At 44.6% G+C, this 21,017-nt stretch overlaps 1 protein-coding gene across 1 annotated transcript in view; it reads left to right on the top strand.

Annotated features, from left to right (window-relative positions):
- The window catches only part of Adamtsl3 (ADAMTS like 3), a 226,202-nt gene that overhangs the window by 138,697 nt on the left and 66,488 nt on the right, over positions 1-21,017 (top strand). Inside the window, exons 9-14 of the mRNA XM_005357679.3 lie at positions 1,639-1,796; positions 4,998-5,109; positions 8,568-8,706; positions 9,837-9,887; positions 10,887-11,091; positions 19,824-19,971. Of these exons, the coding sequence (XP_005357736.1) occupies positions 1,639-1,796; positions 4,998-5,109; positions 8,568-8,706; positions 9,837-9,887; positions 10,887-11,091; positions 19,824-19,971 (813 nt within the window). The remainder of the gene's footprint in view (positions 1-1,638; positions 1,797-4,997; positions 5,110-8,567; positions 8,707-9,836; positions 9,888-10,886; positions 11,092-19,823; positions 19,972-21,017) is intronic.

Raw genomic sequence — 21,017 nt, forward strand, 5'->3', positions numbered from 1 at the left:
AACTTCTTCTGTTGAGAATTCTCTGTTCAGCTCAGTGCCCCATTTTATAATTGGGTTGGTTAGCCTTTTACAGTCTAGTTTCTTGAGTTCTTTATATAACAAAAAACCCAGGATAGCCAAAACAAACTTATACAATAAAGGATTGTCTGGAGGCATTACCATCCCTGACTTCAAACTCTATTACAGAGCTACAGTAGTGAAAACAGCTTGGTATTGGCATAAAAACAGAGAAGTCGACCAATGGAATCGAATAGCAGACCCTGACTTTAACCCACAAACCTACGAACATTCTTTATCTTTAAAGCTATTGTTTCTCTCCTTCCTTCCTTCCTTCCTTCCTTCCTTCCTTCCTTCCTTCCTTCCTTCCTTCCTTCCTTTATCTCTCTTTTTAGTACAGATTAAAATATTTAAAGTTGTCCTTATGGGGCTGGAGAGATGGATCAGCAGTTGAACTAACTGCTCTTGCAGGAGAGAGATCTGGGTCCAGTTCAGTGCCCAAACTGCAGCTCACATTCTCCCGTAGCTCCAGTTCCAGGGGATCTGAAGCCTCCTTCTGACTTTCACCAGTTCCTGCATGCACATGGTGCAGATACTGTCATGTGGGCTCACAGACAGGTGCATACGTATAAAATAAATGTCATATTAAAATGTACAATTACCATTGAGCTTCAAAGATCTGGATACAGAAGAAGGCTTTTGTTTCTGATGGCACTTCCCGCTGTGTGAGGTTGTGGTTCTACTGGGCTCAACCATACCCCCCCCCACTCACTGTGGAAACCAGAGTGGGGACATTAGCTGGGCTGTGGACAGTAGACACAGACACATACCCTCTTTCTTCATAGTGGTGGAATGGTTGTGAATTCCTGGGATCTTCTGCCTTGCTGCCTGCTGCAAATGATTCAGAGGGCTCTGTGGGAACTGAGAACGAAAGCACTTGCCTCTGCAACACTCCTAGGCATCAAAATGAAATTAATAGAAAGTCTGCTCTGTGGTTTAGGGGATGGTGTCTTCCCTTGCTTCCAGATCACCCCGCCCACAGACTCTCCCATGCTCTTTCTAGCTGCTGAGTTCCTAGGAAACAGGGAAAGGTTCTTCAGCACTGGCGAGACAACAGCCGCCCAGCACAGCACACAGGCTCCCTTCAGTTCCTGGTTCTGTTATTGCACCCTAGATCCCCATGGACCAGATGAGAGAAGACTGCATAGGAGAGCTCTGTAGAGATGCCCGCAAATTTACACTTGCAGGAAAAGAAACAATACTTTAAAGCAAAACTGAGCTTCTTTCTTCTGAATGGGCAGTAAGAGACATGACTTTCCTCGCTCTGTGGTTTTAGGTACCTCATGAAAAAGCATAAACTAAGAAAACTTTCCTCTTTATTCTATGGTGGAAATGGTTCCAAGAACTTGAGTAAACCTATTTGAAGCAAAGCAAAGCAAAACAAAATGAAACAAAAATCCTTGCTAGTCCCTCCAAATCTTGCAAGTCTCTTCTGTCCATGTGAATCAATGCCGTCAACTGAGTAGATCGTTCTGTATTTGTTGGTCACACGTACCGATGTCACACGCAGTAAAAATGTCACTTGAAATCAGATGTCTGTAGGGTAGCTCTCATATTTAAATTCTATTCTTAACTTTCCAGTTATTGAGTCAAAAACCCTCCAAGGAAACAGAGGAGAACACAGCTTCAACACTCCCGGGGTTTTTGTTGTCGAAAACACAACGATAGAGTTTCAGAAGGGTGCGGACAGACAGACCTTCAAGACTCCCGGACCCCTGATGGCCGATTTCATCTTCAAGGTAGACTGACCATCTTCAGAGCATCCTGTTGAAACACAGCAAGGGTGTTCTTCTGGAAGTCGGCGATGATTGCGTTCATAGAGAGTGTGTATCTGTTTCCTTCACAGCAGGTCACTCCCAAAAAAGGTTCTACTCTCTAGAGTAGAGACCTTCAGGGTTAAGTATCAATCTTTGTTCTTCCAGAGGGAAATCATTTCATATTCATCACCACCATGTGTCTGGGGCTTTGGTGGATGTGAGAGACAATGGCTAAGCACACCATCACAGGAAAGAAGTGGAGAGCACAGGGGTCATCCCTGACTTCCTTTGACAGGGCTGCCCCTGTCACCCTCAGCCCTGTGAGTGTCTTGTACCACAGCAGCTGATTTGAGATCAGGGTCCCATTTGATGAAGAGCCCTGCTCTGGCATCCTTTCAGACTGTCTTCCCGGGTCCCTGAGCCTACTTCTCCCTCTAGGTAGAGCAGAGCCGTCTTCCTCCTATAAAGGAATTAAGTGTAGCAGTCCATCTATTTCCAAAGCAACACGGGTTAAAACTAATCTGGTGTATAAGAAAATCTCTGAGGAATGAAAAACAAATGATAATCCAGCAATCTGGGGGCGGGGTGATTTTCTCTCTCACACACCACACACACACACAGACACAATACTTTTTTTTCTTTTAATTGCTAAGAAAAGCGATAATCTCATTGAGTCAATACAGAGGGCTCTGACTGAGCAAGAGACAGTGATTGGATGGGGGAGATGTCCACAGAGATTAGTATCTCAAGACAGTGGTTATAGTATCAGCATGGACAGAGCTTGAAGGGGTCCTGTTGATTCTTTCAACAAGATCACATGTATTAATAAACTATATATGGCTGTTGTGTGTGATTGCATGTGTGTGCACATGTATATAGAAGCCGGAAGTCCACCTGGGCTGTTGTGTGGGGGTACACGTGTGTGCATGCATGCAGAAGCTGGAAGTCCACCTGGCTGTTGCTCCTTAGCACTTGTCTACCCGTGGGTTTTTTTTTTCTTGGTTTTTCGAGACAGGGTTTCTCTGTGGTTTTGGAGCCTGTCCTGGAACTAGCTCTTGTAGACCAGGCTGGTCTCGAACTCACAGAGATCCACCTGCCTCTGCCTCCCGTAAATGTAGGCACTGGGTATCAGACTCAGGTCCTCCCATGGCAGGCCCTCTGCCAACTGAGTCATCCTCCCAGGAAACAAAGCATTTCTTTGAGACATGCTTATGTGCATGGACAGTCATGCATGTGTGCATGCCTTCATAATACTGAGGAGCACATCAGAAGGGGAAACCACAGTGATCATTGCAAAAGGGACATGTGGTTTTGGAAAATGCCTTTAGGTGCATTTATAGTATATGATTCTCAAAACAATTTTAATACTATATATTCACATGCCATTTGCACACATATAGATGATTTCTGACGTTCTTAACCAAACACACACTCACTTCTTAACAGCATGTGACTTGAGAGCGTATTCTCTGCACTCTGTTTTAGCAATCCCCTCGTCCCCCGTCTCCGAACCCTGGCTCTCTCAGACTGCATGAACAGCTCTGGACATCAGCTTCATTGTCTAGAAACTTTTGGACCCTCAAGCCCCAAAGGGCTGTTTAAAAACATTTGTCAAAGAGGGTGTTACACACACCCCACTCACTGTGTGTGAACAGACTGTCATTGCCATGCCCGCCGACATTTTCTGTGTGTGTGCTTGGTGGGAGAGAAAAGCTGGCAATGTCAGAGACACTGACAACGAAGGAAGAATGACCCTGATGTTTTTCTCTGACTTGGGAGCTTGTCCAGATAATGTGGGTTTCTAGGAAATGGTCTTTTCCGTCAGTTATTGTTTTTCTCGCTCAGAACACTGTAGTGCTGCCCAGATGTGCTGTGGCTCAGGCAAGGGATTCTTTGCCTACGTCCATCTCGTCTTGGACATCACAGGATCAAGCAACACCTGGACTTCCCTTGGGCGGGGCCGGGGGGGGAATAAAAGTCCACCTGGGATTGTTGATGGCCGTGCCCTGCATTTCCCTGTACCCCTTCCCATCTTACTCCATGAAGAACATCTGGTATAAAGATGGCTTCCATCTGAAACAGAACTCTGAGGTGGGGGTGGAGAGCGAGGTGGAGGGGGGAGGGGGGAGAACAGGCCACCTACTCCACACTACTGCCAGCACAGTTGTGGGTTTTCTGGGCTATGTTTATCTTCATACTTTATGTCATAGGTTTTTATAAACATGGGGATTTTAGGAAATGAGCTGTTGAAAACTATTGTACTTTTACATGTAACGTATACTTCACCAGGAGAAAAGAAAAAATTCTGTTTTTTATTCTTCAAGAAACTCTATTTTCATAGCTAGGTTGTTCCAGGACACTGTGCCTTTTCTTCTTTCTGTAGGTTTCTCATTATATAATCTTGTTTTCCCTAACAACAGGTTCTCATGGTGGCTCCTGTCCCATCTCTGTCGCAATGGGGTCATTTACCCTGCAGCGCAGGAAGATTTTGCTCCTGCAATATGTGTACCTGGCCACCAGTGGGCAGTAGATACTCTTGACTGAGGCATTATGTTCTCCCTGTAGCCATGGCTTCTGACTGTAGTCACAAGTCCCTGCTCTCATTTGGGTATTCTTTTGAAGTATACACGTATGGATTGTGACATCTGTAAAGTGACAGCTGTAGTTTCCCTTCCTGTAGTTTTGTGTTTTCTTCTTGTATTGCATTATTTGGGGCATGCGATACAATGAACAGAAATGAGGACAGCAGCCTTCCTTCTGGTGCCTGTCACTGCAGGGCGGAGCTCTCTGTGTGCACAGTTTATGCGAAGTTTGCTGTAGAATATCTGAGATCTTCCCTGATGGAGTTTGTCATTATACCACACCAGTGTAAATGGAATTTATCAAAACTTGCTGTGTCTTTGTGATTTTCTCCTTTTCCCATTTTTATCTGGTTCAAATGCTAAAGCATCCTTGCTTTCTATTATAAATGCCATTCAGGCATTATTACATTTTAGAATTTATTATTATTTTGTTAAACATAAATCTATGTAATCTTTTCTATATCCCAGTAAAGCCCTCCTAGTCCTCCTGTAGCTGAACTCATTGTGATACTTGTGGGTGTTGCCTAAGATGGGCAAAGACAGGAAGAGCCGGGGCTCACTGTGTGGAATGTGCCATGCTATCACGGTTCTCTCTGTCTAGACCAGGTACACTGCGGCCAAAGGCAGCGTGGTCCAGTTCTTCTTTTACCAGCCCATCAGCCACCAGTGGAGACAGACTGACTTCTTTCCCTGCACCGTGACTTGTGGAGGAGGTGAGGCACAGACTCCACTCTGGGATACCCAGGGCAGAAAAAATAACTTAATCATAATTCCCGGCATAGGTAGTGATTGTCTCTGGCCACACAGAACACAGCCACAAAGACAAACAGAGTGAAAACAGAATTGTAATAACAACACTAACTAACTTCCTGCCAGCTTGAACCTTTTCTGGGTTTACTGTCAAGTTCTGGATTTTGTCAAACCTGAAACACTGTCTGCTTGTTTGGTTTTTGACACAGGTTCTCCTGTAGGTCAGGGTCCCCTCAAACTTGCTACGTCGCCAGGGACTGTGAAAACTTCTGGTCCTTCTACGTCGACCTACCAAGTGCTGGGTTATGGGCAGGCATCACAATGATCAATTTTTGCAGGACTGGGGATCAAGCCCAGGGCTTTGTAATGCTGAATCAACACATTACCAACTAAGCTACATCATCTATCCCAAGACAGACCGTTTTACAGGTGACAAAAGCTTCTTTAGATCTTCCATCAGTTGACTGCACGAGGCTCCAAGGAAACACAGAATCCCTGAGCTCTCCCCAAGCCTGTGCAGGAGAAACACTCTTAGAAATGGAGATTCTGAGCTAGATAAACCCCGGCCGTAGTGAGCCAAGCCTGTTCTCTGACGTTTGCATGCCAAGTTCACACCAAGGGGCAGTTGGAAGGATATTTGCCTTGTGTGTACAGTCTCTGATCCTGTCCCAGCCACCACACAAAGGGCAGCCTGGCATAGTGCACTCAGAGCTATGGTGGAGATTGAGGATCAGACCCACTGGTCTGTCTCTCCTTGAGCCTCCACTTCCCATCTGATGATGGGATTCTCTTCCTGATGGCGCTTTGTGTAACACAGTGCAATGATACACGCTGAGGGATGAGGTGCGGACCTGGTACTCGGTCCCCAAAGTCGTCTGCTCGTCTGCTGGAGTCAACCCCCCCCCCCCCGCAGTCTTAGGGACACTCGTGCTGACTATGCAGGACTCAAAGGACACTGAGGAGAGCTCCTGAGAGCGGGACGGTATGCTATGTCGAGTCCTACATCCTTAGGTAGGTAGGTCACAGGTCCAGGGAAGACAACGGTACCTCACGGGTCCCAAAATGATGGATCACAAAGAGATGGGGGGGGGACTTTTTAATTCTTCCTCTCACAGGCTTCTCCTTCTTACTTATGCCCAGTCTCACACACTCAGCTTTTCAGAGAGACACACACTTCTGTTTGGACTCTAACACCAAGGAGAAGCCCTTCCCTCTCTAGGGGAGACATTTTACAACAGGTTTCGGTATAGTTCCATTGATCGAATTCTTGGGAGTGCTGTTTTTCATACTTTTATGCTCACAGAAAGACGATCCATCCTTCTGGAAGCATGATTGTACACAGGGGCACCTCCCAGTGAGATCAGCCCCAGCGGGAAGGGAGGCAGAAGAACGCAAAGAGGCTGCGGGGGCTGCCCGCTCTGTCCCACACGTTTGTTCAGGATACTGAAAGACAATCTGCCTTCCTTCTTCACTCGTGGGAAATCTCTAAACTGCAATAAAATTAGAGAGGAAAAGGAATTCTCTCCCTAATTATAAACACCTGTGTGACCTCTATCGCGTCGCGTTAGGAGAATGTTTCCAGTTAGGACACAGACTTTTCTCTGACTCAAGGAATTGTAATCTTATTCCATATTTGTTTGGGGGGAAATAAAAATACATCAGCCCCATACAGAACACACCGCCAAATTTTAATTCTATTAGTAATCAAACCTATGTGAGTGTGTGACTGGCATGCCAGAGATGTTTTTGGATAACGAAGGAAATCAGTTGGTCGGTCTCTGAGGCACCGAGGGTCCAGGAAGGAGTGCCGGCTCTTGTCTGTAATTACCCACACGATACACCCGAGATTGTCTGGGAAGTCTCTGAGACTGCCACGGCCATCTGATAGTGTAGTCTTCCTGGCAGACACTGGCACCCAGAGTAGCGTTTTATTGACGCCACTTGAATTTTCATTCTTGTGGTTTCGACCTTGCTTTTTGTAATGCATGCCAGTCAGTCCCCTGGTCCTCTGAGGTCAGCTAACTTCCAACCCTGTCTTGTAGAAAGCTGCCTGGAGATTTATAAAGCCAGATTCCTCTGAACAATCAGGACTTGAAATGTATTTTTAGACCTTTACACCAATTGGCAGACATTGAGAGATTAGCTTCAGTGTTTTATTTTATTTTATAAAGCTCATTTTAGCTTTGAAAAAAATTACCTTATTTAATTATCTTCTGACCTGTAGCGACAGGAAAGCCAGAGTCAGCGCTCTTAGCAAAGGAAAGGGTCCTGCCTTGAGCTAATTTTTTTAGGTTTACTATGTTCAGTACCTTGGAATGTTTGCTTTCCTCAAAGTAAAAAAAAAAAATGGTTCAAATTGGATTTGTGAAAATCAGCAGTGAGTCTTCATTCCTTCCCCTTTGAAAGCCTGTGTGGTAGAGGAAGCAGGAAGATGGCCTTGGTTCCTGCCTCTACTGACAAGGCTAATTCCCCAGGCAGCAAGGTGATTGACCTTGAAGGTGCCCTGGCTACCTCAGGAGAGCAGAGGAGTCAACAGAGCAGAGGCAAACAGTGGACTGTTGTGAAGAAAATGCCCAAGAGTCAGCTCTCAAAACACTGCCGACTTTACAGTGTAGAGAAAAAAAGACTTCAGTGGAGAATAGACCAAGATTCAAAACATTTCAAACATCATCAGCCCTGGGGGGGGTAGGTCAAGGGCAGTGAGCTCACTTGGCATGTCTGAGGCACTGTGTTTGCTCTCACAGCACACAGATATATTTTCTAACTTAATCAAGTTTATACATTTAATCATAATATATATAATATTAATATATATATTAATCAATTGAATTCAAAGCTTGCACACCAAACAATGTTATACAAGACAATTTCATACTTAAGGACATATAACAATAAATCAGAACAGGTATCTGGCAAGAGGAAGAAGATGGGAATGGGCTCTGCTGTAGGAGAATAAGAGGTAAAACAAGGAAACAGGACAGAGGGAGGGGCTCCCACAGTGATCAGGAACAGACAGGCATAGCCTGAGAACCATGAAGAACCAAACCGTACCAAGGTCTGGACAGTCCCTAAAAGTCCCTAAAATGGACATCTGTAATGTGTATTAATAGACCACGGTCAGTTCAAGCATTTGTATCTGGCCACCAGTTTCAGCCGTTTCAGAAGAATCTGAGACTCCTCGAAGAAGGCACCCAGCTCCTGGGCTCCGGTTACACTGCTTTCTGCCTTAATTACCATGAAGAGCCCTGGGACTCATGTTTGGTAAATCCTCACCTGGCCCTCTGTGTGTCACAGAGCTGAATTCCATAGAGACCACTGGGCAAGGTTTCTTAGAGAGGAAGGCGAGCACGTGGTCAGTACCTTTGCCAAGCAGGCGCCCAGCTGATGCAGCTTACATCCCTGCCCCCCCATTCATCCGTAGGTTATCAGCTCAACTCAGCCGAATGCATGGACATCCGCTTGAAAAGGGTCGTGCCTGACCACTACTGCCACTACTACCCAGAAAATGTGAAGCCCAAACCGAAGCTGAAGGAATGCGGCATGGACCCGTGCCCGTCGAGGTCAGTGCCGCTGCCCACACGTTCCAAAGAAATGTGTCTACTCCGATTGGGCACAGTGGTTCTCTCTGGGTGATGTGCTTCTGGTTCACGACTTTTGAACATGTCCCGGTGGCAGGTTATATTTATAACCAGTTAGTAGGAACTAAGACATGTTTGCTGATCTGTTCCTTGGACTAGCTCTCTCTTTTCATGGGATTATGTATCCATCCATAAGATCTTTGTAATGAAGTCTTTTGGGACATTCTTTCAAACACATGTATCAAAGATCTATACATATATGGATCTGCCAGGATAATCCATGCATAGTCCATCTGTCAGTCACACATAGCTCCCACTTAACTATTTTAGGCTTAAAACTGGGTCACCCCTTAGCACATCTTGACTTTTGAAGTGATCACATTTAAGTCCATATAAATAATGCATTGTGCAAAGAAGCAAGCAGTTTCCATGCCAAAGCAGGAAAGCTATGCAGAAATTGTTCTACTGCATAATTTAGTACCTGCTGACTTGGATTGTCTGGGCAAGTTTCCTGGCTTCCCTACAGTATCTTAAAATATCAGCCCAGTATCAATCCCCTGGATCCTCCGGCTTCCTTCTAGCTGGCCAAAGCCACAGTGTGCAAGTGGGGAAAGCAGCCTTGTCCATGGCTTGCATTTCCTGTACCGTAATGCCCATTTTCTGTACTCTGCATGAGCATCACTATTCACAGAGACCTTTCAAAGGACGGTCTGGAAGCAGAGTGGTTCTTCGAAGAGAAGGCCAACACGACATTGTGTTTGGAGCATTAATATATCAGTATAGTGATTTTCAAAATAAAGTAATAGGCTTATCTAAATGAAGAGATTTTTTTTCTTTAATTAATATACCATTGGTTCTTTTTTCATTTTTATATCCAACTGGAGGTGACCTGTGCGAGTGTTTCTCTTAGGAGCTGAATTGTTTGAGTGGCTGGTGAGTCCCTTGGCAGTTTTGGTTTTCAATTGGAAAGACTTCTGCCTTGTGGGATATCACATACAGGCCAGTCAATAACAAATGTGTTCACTGAGTTTTTCACAAGGAACCCATGTTAGTGAATGACCACATGTGTGGATAGATTCAGAAAGTGACTTTCCCTCTGGTTCCCTTTGCAGTGATGGATTTAAAGAGATCATGCCCTATGACCACTTCCAACCTCTTCCTCGGTGAGTCAAAGATTCCCCTTCCTTTTAGGATGGATTCTACGTGTTTTGAAGGAATAGTTATTTTCCCTTTTATAAAGTTAAACAGCAGCAGGCTTAATGCTAAAAACAAAAAGATGTATTTAGGAATGAGATGGAACGAGCTGCCTTTGGAAAGTTGTATGTGGAGTGCTACTATCCATTGCCAGGGACATTCAGCTTGTCTTGAACAATATCAGAAAAAAAAAATAAAGAAAGAAAGAACTAGAACAGTTCTCCTCAACCTTTCTAATGTTGCGACCCTTTAAGGCAGTTCCTCATTTTGCAGAGACTCTAACCATAAAATTATTTTCATTGCTAGTTAATAACTGTAAAGAATCATAATGAAAAAATCTGATATGCAGGAGGATATCTGATATGTGACCCCTGTGAAAGGGTAGTTTGACCACCAAAGGGGTCATGACCCCCAGGTTGAGAGTCAGTGAACTAGAGGCATTGCTCAGAAACTTGAATCTTCCTTGTTAGCTAGATGACCAGTGTCCCTTCCCTCCTTCCTGTTCTTGTTTCCATCCTTCCTTCCTTGCTATTTTGTTAGAAACAAGATCTCATGTGGTCCAGGCTGGCCTCAGACTATGTAGCTGAGGTTGCCTCAAATTTGTGATCCTTCTTGCCTTTATCTCCAAAGTATGAAAACCACAGGCAGCAGCACCATGACCAAATAGTGCGGTGCTTTTTGACTTTGACATTCTGTGATTTTCAGTAATATGGTCCATTAGTTCTTTATAACTGAGAAACATTTAAAGGCCCTTTCACAGTCTATATTCTAATTAGCTCAATCTTCATAGTGGCCCTTTGCAGGCTAACTGAGGAGGATATAAAATCCTAGGAGACTTGAGTCTTGTGTTCTTTCAATAGAGCCATGACTCAATACTACAAAGTCACCCTTTCTGAAAGCCCTTGCATTCCTGAAACAAATGAGCATACATTAAATAAATAATGTAATTCCCTTTGTTTGCTTTTGAGCTGGGAACATAATCCTTGGACGGCGTGTTCAGTGTCCTGCGGAGGGGGCGTCCAGAGACGGAGCTTCGTGTGTGTGGAGGAATCCATGCACGCAGAGATCCTACAGGTAGAAGAATGGAAGTGCATGTATGCACCCAAGCCCAAAGTGATGCAGACATGCAACCTGTTTGATTGCCCCAAGTGGGTGGCCATGGAGTGGTCTCAGGTGAGATTTGAGAACATGACACTTTTCTTGAATCTGAGATTTTCATGACTGTTTGCTATGTATCGGAAACTTGACTGGATCATGGTTTAGAAAAGTTGTACATAGGGGTCTGAGGAGATGGCTTGGTGGATAAAATACTTGCCATGTGTCTTAGTTAGGCATCTTATTGCTGTGAAGAGATAGCATGACCAAGGCAACTCTTACAAAGGAAAGCATTTTATTGGGTCTGGCTTACAGTTTGGAGGTTTAGTCTGTTGTCATCCTGGTGAGAAGCATGGACCATGCAGGCACAGATGGTGCTGGAGAGTTCTACATCTGGCTCTGCAGGCAGCAGGAAGTGACAGTGACACTGGGTGTAGCTTAAGGAACTGAGACCTCAAAGCCCGCCTCAAAGTGACCACTTCCTCCAGTAAGTCCCACCTCCTAATAGTGCCACTCCGTATGGGTCTATGGGAGCCATTTTCTTTCAAACCACCACATTCCACCCCCTCACCCCCATAGGCTTGTAGCAATATCATAATGCATAAATGAATTAAATCCAACTTCAGAAGTCCCCATACTCTATCACAGTCTCAACAATGTTTAAAAGTCCAAAGTTCAAAGTCTCTTCTGAGACTCATGAAATCTTTTAACTATAATCACCTGTAAAATCAAAATTAAAAAAAAACAGATCATATACTTCCAATATATGATGGCACAGGATATGCATCAGTGTTCCAAAGGGAAGGAAAAGGAGACCAGTGAGGAAATACTGGACCAAAGCAAAACCAAACTCCAGCTGGGCAAACTCCAAACTCTGTATCTCCATGTTTGATGTCAAAGCATTCCTCAGAATTCCTTTCAGCTTTGTTGACTGCAGCACACTTCTTTCTCCTGGGCTGGTTCCACTCCTGTTAGCAGCTCTCCTTGGCAGATATTCCATGGCTGGTTCCATCCCTGTTAACAGCTCCTTGGCAGGTATCCCATGACTCTGGCATCTCCAACATCTTGGGGTCTCCAAGGCAATCCAGGCTGCCCCTTCACAGCTTCACACAATGACCTCTCTAGGCCTTCATTCAGGGACACCCCTGACACATGCCTGGCCTCAGTGGCCTTCCTTAGTCATGCAGGGAGATTCCATAACCCTTTTCTTCTATCCTTGACTCCAAAGCCAGAAGCAGAGGACCGGCTGCCAAGTCCTGCTGCTTCCTGGGGCTGGAAAATGACCCTCTCATGCAATTACATTTTCACCAGCTTTCTGGTTTTGATGATTTCCCTCACTACCTGAACTTGACTGTCCTGGAACTCATTCTGTAGACCAGACTGACCTTAAACTCAAGAGAGTCCCCCAGCTCTCACAAGTGCTGGGATTAAAAGTGTGTAGTACTTACATCCTGCTCTAAGATTTTCTTTAATTCCCTTTCACAGGTTGAAAGCATAGTTGGGCAGGATCTTTCCCTGAGTCACCACTCCCTTTATTGCGTTTAACATCAGGTTTTATATGATCTGTTTAATCTCCTGAACACAGGAGTTAGCTCCATTCTTCTTCCTGGTGCCCCTTTTCTCTTTGAACTGTATATTTTGTATTTTTTCTTGCTCATATTGTTTTTTTTCCATTATAGATCTTCATAAGCGTGAACACAAATAGCCATACAACATGATATAAGAGTGAACACGAACAACCATACAACACACAATACTAGACTGTCTTGAGATATCCTCTGTCAATGCAGCTAGTGCAAAACTTTTCAGTTTAGCCTCAGGGGAACTTTTCACATAAGGATAAAAAAATTTTTTTCACCAAAATATCACAAGAACAACCTTTAGGCTACATATTAATAGTCTTTTCCTCTGAAACCTCTTGATCCAGGCCCCCACAGTTCAGATCAGCCTCAGCACCACTCTCTTCCATGCTCCTACTAGTATGGCTCATGAAGCCCCACTTAAAGCATTCAACTGCTTTTCTAATCCAAAGTCCCAAAGTCCACATTTCTCTCAACAAAAGGATGCTCAGGCCTATCATATCAATGCCCAAAATCCCTTATACTAACTTCAGTCTCAGGGTTTCTATTGCTGTGAAGAGACACCATGACCACAGCAACTCTTTAAAAGTGGGGAAACATTTAATTGGGACTGGCATACAGTTTAGAGGTTTAGTCCATTATCATGGTGAGAAGCATGGTGGCATGCAGGCAGACATGGTGCTGGAGAGGTGGCTGAAGAGTTCTACTTTTGGATCTGCAGGTAGCGTGAAGTGGCAGTGACACTGGGTGTGGCTTAAGCATCTGAGACCTCAAAGCCTTTCTCCAAGTAGGCCACATGTCTCAACAGTGCCATTCCCTTTGGGCCTATGGAGGCCATTTTCTTTCAAACCACCACACCATGTGGGCATGAGAATCAAAATTCACATTCTCTGGAATCTACTTTAAAAAGTCAGGCAGTCCTAATGACCACCTGCAACCCCAGCACTTGGGAAGGAGAGAGACAATCCTGAGGCAAGCTGGACAGCTAGATTAGCCAGAATAAGTGAGCTCTGGGTTTCATGAGAGAACCTGCCTCAGCAAATGAAATGGGAAATGAGTAAGGACAATACTCCATGTGAACTTTTCTCCTCTAAATATGTGTACACATATGCACCTTAACACATGCAAATGAGGCATGCACACATACATATCACACATAGAGATCAAACAAATGTGTAAATAAATAATGTATGTGAACATAGTCCCTACGTCCAAAGAGTTCTAGCAGAGAGGACAATGGGATTGTGGACACAGGTATCAGTGCAGGTCAAGATGATTACTAGTATGGACCGTAGTACATGGGGCGGGTGCAAATGCCAAAGCTATCAGGGAGTTGGTCATTGTTGTCCTTGTAATACTTAACCCTCCTTGAAGACAGTAGATGCTGAGCAAGCAAGAGCTTAGAACACAGCTAGGCCTGACGGCCAAGAGGAGAGTGTCAAACACAAATATGAACCAGAGCACCTAGAAGTTGAAAAAAAAACCTAGTTGTAGCTTGAAAACACTGTTTTGGTGTAGTCATCCACCATCCCTGGCTCTTAAAGTCTTTCTGCCCCTTCTCCGACAATGACCCCGAGCCTTGTGGGGTGGAGGTGTGCTATAGGGTTCTCTTTTAGGGTGGACCCTCCATAGGCACTCCCTGGCCTTGACCAGTTGTGGATGTCTGTGTTAGTCATCATATAATACAAAAAGATGTTTCTTTAATGAGGTTGGAGAGATCCACTGATCTATGGGTATAATAAGTGATTAAGACACAAGAGGGTCAGTTGCATGGTGGTGGCTCACACCTTTAATCCCAGCACTCAGGAGGCAGAGGTAGGTGGATCTCTGAGTTAGAGGTTAGCCTGGTTTACAGAGTGAGTTCCAGGATAGCCAGGGCTACAAATAGAAACCCTGTCTCAAAACAAACAAAAAAACAAAGATACACTAGGGCAGGTATACATATGAGCTCACAGCAGTGTGGCAGTGTGGACGAAGAGCTTTGCCAGCTCAAATCAGGCAAAATCCAGCATGGAGTGGGGAGGTGGGCACGGAGAGTTAGTGTCCTTTAACGTTGTGGCTCCTGGTAGGTCTGACAGTCTCCAGAGTATGGCCACACACCCAAGAATACGGGCAGCACTAATTGCACTTGATGGGTGTTCTAGAAATAACGATGATGAAGAGCTGGGGGAGAATAGAGTGGAGAGGGTGGATCTGGCAGGAGCTGGTGAAAAGAACTACTACTCTCCAACTACAATGTATGAGATTCTCCAAAAACTGACAAAAATAAGCATTTTTTAAAAAGAGAGAGAAAATGTTTATGATTTATGTAAATTAAAGAGCGAGCATGTTTCTAGGAATTAGAGGTGAAGTTGAAATGACACATTAGAAATGGGTCTGATGGGTCTGATCCAATAAAGAACCTGGGTACCTTTTTGAGAGAAATAATGTTTTAAATCATTGAAGCAAGACAGCCAAACATCAGGAAAGGCCTCTAGAGGCAAGTGGCTTCTTGGAAAACATGAAGACAACAGGAAAAGGAGAAAAGAGGGGAAATGTCCTAAGAGGTTTGACAAGACCTCATGTCACATTGAGTGTCTAGAGAGAGAGGAGAATTGGCTTCTAGAACAAATAAAATGTTGTTAGATTAGTCCAAGGTAAATCACACAGATGCTTTTATTTACTATGTTAGTCTCTTGATTTTCCAGAGAGAAAGGCATAATGGATTTAAGTTTCTAGAGCTCTTTTGCATGGAACAATAATATGCTCACATTAGACATTCATCTGTTTGGTTGGGTGCTGGAAACAGAGAAAGCTAGCCTCCATCTCCCGAAGACTGAGAAGTTAGTTGTCCTGTCACATGCGCAGACAGTTATAATTCTGTGGACCTTTGTGATCGGTCATGAGTTGTGCAGCTTCTGCATGTGATACCTTGGGATAGCAAGGTGAAGAGATTCACTCCACTTGAAGGGTCCAACAAGGGTCCAGGAAGGAGTCTGCACTTGGCAGTGCAATGGAAAGATAAATGAGTTGGCTGGGTGGAGAGCCACTTGGTCGGCTTTGGATAGCCACACAAAATGTCAGCTTGGAGAACTTCATCTGTACTTTAAGGACAGATCCATCAACTCTGCTTGCATCCGCATTCCTCCTAAAAGAAGTAGGGAGAATGACTTGCTCATTGTATTTAGGTTGACATATACATTTTTATGGTAAGCTTAATAGCAAAGAATATCATTTCCAATGTGTGGTGAATGCTGACATTTTAAAATAAAACTGTTATGGTGCTTAAAAATCTATGTCCTATGTGGACTCTAAATGTCATGGTCGTTTCTGTCCCCCTTCCATCGTCTACAAACAGCAGGAATGATCTCCTTGACTATTTGATTTATGTAATTCTCCTCTTGAATTCGCTTTCCAGGCTTCTCTCCCACAAAGCTCTCTCCTAAAATAATGTATTTGTATGTTTTCAAGCCTTTCATGGATCACCCTGGTCACCATTCTCCAAGGAAATGCACATAGTGAATAAAATCATTTCTGTTTCCTTTGGCCAGAGGTTTCTAAATGTCAGTGTTCTCTTGAATTCGGTTGTTATTAAATTCCATTCTAACATCCAATCAAAACAACATAAATCTATTTTAAATTATGATAAAAAAATATCATACATAAAAAGTAAGTTTTCACTTGAAATCAACCTTTCTGGTAAGTGAAGTGGGGCTCAAGAAGCTGTGCGTGTATTCACTGGTGGGATGAGATGTGGATTCAGTAATCATTTTGTTATTGGTTTTATAGAATATGATACAGAGGGTTTTCAATATCATTCACATATTTACATAGTTCAAACTGATAAACTCAAGAGTGAGTGAGTCAATTTTCCAGAAACAGGGTCTGGGTACAGTCACACACCTCACGATAGAATTTGTTTGGAGCTTTCAAGAATGGCATGATGGGCTAGGGATGTAGCTCAGGGGTAGAGCACTTGCCTAGCATGCATAGGGTCCTGTGTTTGATCCTTATTACAGGAAAAAAAAAAGAGAGAGACATACTGTGGTAAGATATGTCACTAATATCCAGCCTTTGTGGTGGTGTGCATGCTGAGGAAGTCCTTCAGAGAGCTACCCAGGATTCACCATGGCTGGGTAGGAAAAACACTGAGAACGGCCAGAGAGAAAGTCTGTGCTCAGAAGCAGAGGCTGGGGGTTTGCCGCAGGGAATGCTGGGAGGGAATTCGGGGTCACTCAGGAGCCCTGGGAACTTGACCAGGATCTTAGGCAGTGGCCTCTGAGAAGCCCATCTGTTGAGTGGGGGAGGAACCCCCTCTTCTGCAAGGAGTCGGGAAGGTTTGTAATGTGGAATTTAAGATAGTGTCCATCTGAGAGAGCAGGTGTTCAGGAACTTTCCAGGATTATCCCTGGTGCATGAACTGGCTTTTTGGAGCCTGTTTTCTATGGCAGGATATCTTGCTCAGCCTTAATGCAGGAGTGGGGTGGGGGGAGGTCCTGTCTCTACTGGAAATGCCAAGCTTAGTTGACTCCCTTATGGGAGACCTTACCCTGTCTGAGAAGTGGTTGGGGATAGAGAGAGGTGGTGCTGGGAGTGGAAGGAGGAGAGGGAAGGGAGAACTGTGGCTGGTATGTAAAACGAATAAAAAATTTAAATTAAACAAAAAAAGAAATGGGAGCTTTCACCCCTGCCCCCGGACAGGGTTTCTCTGTATAATAGCCCCAGCTGTACTGGAACTAGCCATTGTAGATCAGGCTAGCCTTGAACTCACGGAGGTCTGCCTGCCTCTGCCTCCCAAGTGCTGGGATTAAAGTCATGCACCACCACCACCTGGCTAAAAGTTAAACACAGTAAGAGACTAACAACACTATCAATAATAAAACAACAATTTTAATAATATACTTTAATAAAAGTTATTTAAAATATGTGAATTGTTTATTTCTAGAAGATTCCTTTTAATATTTTTGAGCTATGGTAGACTGCAAGTAACTGGGAGCATAGACAATGAAGCCACAGGGAAAGGGTCACTCAGGGGTCTCTTAGGTACAGACAGGTCAGAGCAACAGCCAGACCCTAAGTTTGCAAGGTGGCCAAGGGGTGTGTGGTAGTTCTCTGTGAAACCTCAAATTTTCTGTGAGCCTCACATAGCCCAGAGTATTAATTAGATTTAAGTGAAGTATTAGATTTTATCGAGGGAGGGAGGGAATAAAGGAGGGAAGTAGGGAGGAAGAAAAGGGGTGGAGGGAGAGAAGGAGGGAGGGAAGAAAGGAGAAAGAGAAGAGGAATGGTCTAGTAAAAAGCGGGGTCTTAACCCATCAGACAGAGAAGGTCTCTGCTTTCTCTACTCTCGTGGGCATCCAGGATCTTTACACCCGAGAGAAGCAGGCTTTGCTAATAAGTAACCAGTTTTATGGTGCTTATGTGAGTTAGATTGCTTCACAAGAATCCCAGAGGTGCTAGAGAAAGGGATGGGGCTGGAATCATGGATGAGTACAGTCAAACTGCCTTAGACTCCAGGTGGCAGGCTTTGGGGTTTGTTTCCATGCCTTGCTTAAAGCCTTATCTACCTAGGATCCAAGGGGCCTGGATCTCTTACCACAAGCAAGACTCGGAAGGACAAACGTGACATGTTTTCTCTCAGATGTGGACTGTAGATTATACACATACATATGGTTATGTACGCAATGCATATGTGCACACACACACACACACACACACACACACACACACACAGCAGAAGGAGGGTTATTTGCAAAATGAAGGACACAAGCAGGAGGGGCCACCAGCGAGAGTAATGGGATGAATGTGGTCAAAGTACATGGCACATTTGAAAGAATGAAAATGCCCTTATGAAGCCCACCACGTTGTGCAACGAATAGGTGTCAGCAAACTATTTTAAAGCCGAACCATTTAAAAAGGTGCACGTGCTTGCGTGCTTGCTATCAGTACATGCATGATAAACTCAAAAGTCTTACTGGATCTTCACATGACCCGAAAATAACTCCATTTATAGGCAAGAGTAGTTGTCAAATCGTAAATAGATATTAAGAATGCAGCGTTAGATGCTGACAAGGCAAAGTGCAGGAAAAGTCAGGGGAAAGCAAAGCACAGTGTTCTGTGACTTCACAGTGTTGTTAATCTCTTACTGTGTTTAACTTTTAGCCAGGCAGTGGTGGCACACGCTTTTAATTCCAGCACTTGAGAGGCAGAAGCAGACAGACCTCCATTAGTTCAAGGCCAGCCTGGTCTACAATAGCTAGTTCCATCTACGGGTACTTCTACGGCAGCTTGTTGTGTGTGTGTTTGTACGGAGGCAACAGATCAGTGTTGGATGTCATCCTCGGTCACTTTCCATCTTCCTTTGTGACACAGCTTCTCTCACTGAATCTGGAGCTCACTTAATCATCAAAGGTGGCCAGCAAACCTCAAGAGTCTTCCTGTGTCTGTCAGGGATTACAGGGTGCATCCTGGCATGCCCAGCTTCTTACATGAGGGCTGGGAACTCAGACTCTGGTCCTCATGCTTGCCCAAGGACGTTACTGACTGAGCTGGCTCCCCATCCTCAGACTGTGTGGCTAAGTAATCCCTGATGGTCTCTTTCTAGGGCAGCGCGACAAGATCACTGCAGATGGAACGGATAACTTAATCCTCTGCAGTAAAGCTTCTTGCAGTCATTGTTTAGAAGAATTTCTCTCAATTTCACAAATCGCTTTGGGTAATATCTTCTGAAAGAGCTTAAGCTTTAGAAAGCCAGCATCGAGTTTCTTTCGTATTTGATTTGGAGCACAGGAAATTCTGCACATTTGCTCTTCTTGTGTGGTAAACTCATCTTAAGTACCTTTGAACTGGTAATTATCTGGGACTGGAGAGATGGTTCAGTGGCTAAGAGAACCTGCCCTTCTTCCAGGGGACCAGGGTTCAATTCTCAGCACTCACAAAGCGGCTTAGAACCTTCCAGGGGATCTCACCCCCCTCATCTGGCCTCCACAGGCACCAGGTGAAGGCAGAAGAGTAGCCATACCCATGAAATAAAATTAAAATTAAATTAGAACAAAGAAAATTAGAAGGGGACTATGTAAGAGGGTACCTGAAACACAAGTATCCCAGAAAATCAACCTCCATCTCCTTCTTCTGTGGAGGTCTTTGTACTTAACGGTCACACAGAGCCATAGTTCCGCCCAGCTCGTTAAAAATGATGACTTCGTACACCTGGTTCCTCCCACTCATGGGCTCTCCCACTTTTCCCCAAAGTGCACAGTGACTTGCGGCCGAGGCTTGCGCTACCGAGTGGTTCTGTGTATCAACCATCGTGGGCAGCATGTCGGGGGCTGCAACCCACAGATGAAGCTGCACATCAAGGAGGAGTGCGTCATCCCCATCCCGTGCTACAAGCCTAAAGGTAAGCCTGAGGGGTGCTGCAGTTGAAATCCGGCCGGGTCTTCCAGCTCTCGTTCAGTACCGGGCGGCTTCCACCCCCACTTATTTTCTGCGGATGGTTTTGCTGACAGTTTGCAAGAGATCTGGCTAAGGAAGGTCGACAAACGTGATTTGTAATCTGTTGGGGAAACTGGGTGGCTGTGGATCATCATTCACACAAGGGTGGTCCTCATCTGTCTAGGTTCAGGCTCACATCTCACGGTGGACATAAAATATTTGCTCGTGTAGTTCCCACCGTCAAGAGAAAGAAAGACGAGGAGGAGAAGGAAAAGGAGAGGAGGGTGAAAGGGGGATGGAGGATCAATAACGGAGGGAAAGGAAGAAGGAGTCTGCTGTTCTCACGCCCAGAACAGCTCTTGGCCTCCTCCTTTGCTCTCGAATGGTGTGGGTGTCTCTCTAAGGCAGTACCCCTTGACAGAGGCATGATGGCGTTAGCATGGTCTCAGTGCATGGGATGAGGGAAGACTTAGCTGTGACTCCGTGTGTGCCACAATTGGTCCCTGTGGATACGCAGAAATTTAGGACTAGCAAGTTTTGATTACCTCACAGATATTTGTTCCTTACCCCACGGTTATTTCTCTGTGCCTATCCTTATGACAGAGATCTTCTTGACACAGAAAAAGATAGCCAGAGAGCTGGCTCAGAAGGTAAAGGTACTGGCCAACTGCAACAACCTGCTTTGATCCCTGGAACCCTTGTGGTTCTAGAAGCAGATGGGTTCTCTCTGACCTCTGCATGAGTGCTAACATGTGCAAACACACACACACACACACACACACACACACACACACACACACACACACACGTGCGCACACATGTAAATAGATGATAGATGGATAGAAAGAAAGAAAGGTAGATAGATAGATAGATAGATAGATAGATAGATAGATAGATAGATAGATAGATGATAAATATAGGTAGATGATAGATAGATAGATAGATAGATAGATAGATAGATAGATAGATGATAGATAGATAGATAGATAGATAGATAGATAGATAGATAGA

Source organism: Microtus ochrogaster, chromosome 22 (assembly GCF_000317375.1).
Source record: "Microtus ochrogaster isolate Prairie Vole_2 chromosome 22, MicOch1.0, whole genome shotgun sequence".
Classification (NCBI taxonomy): Eukaryota; Metazoa; Chordata; class Mammalia; order Rodentia; family Cricetidae; genus Microtus; species Microtus ochrogaster.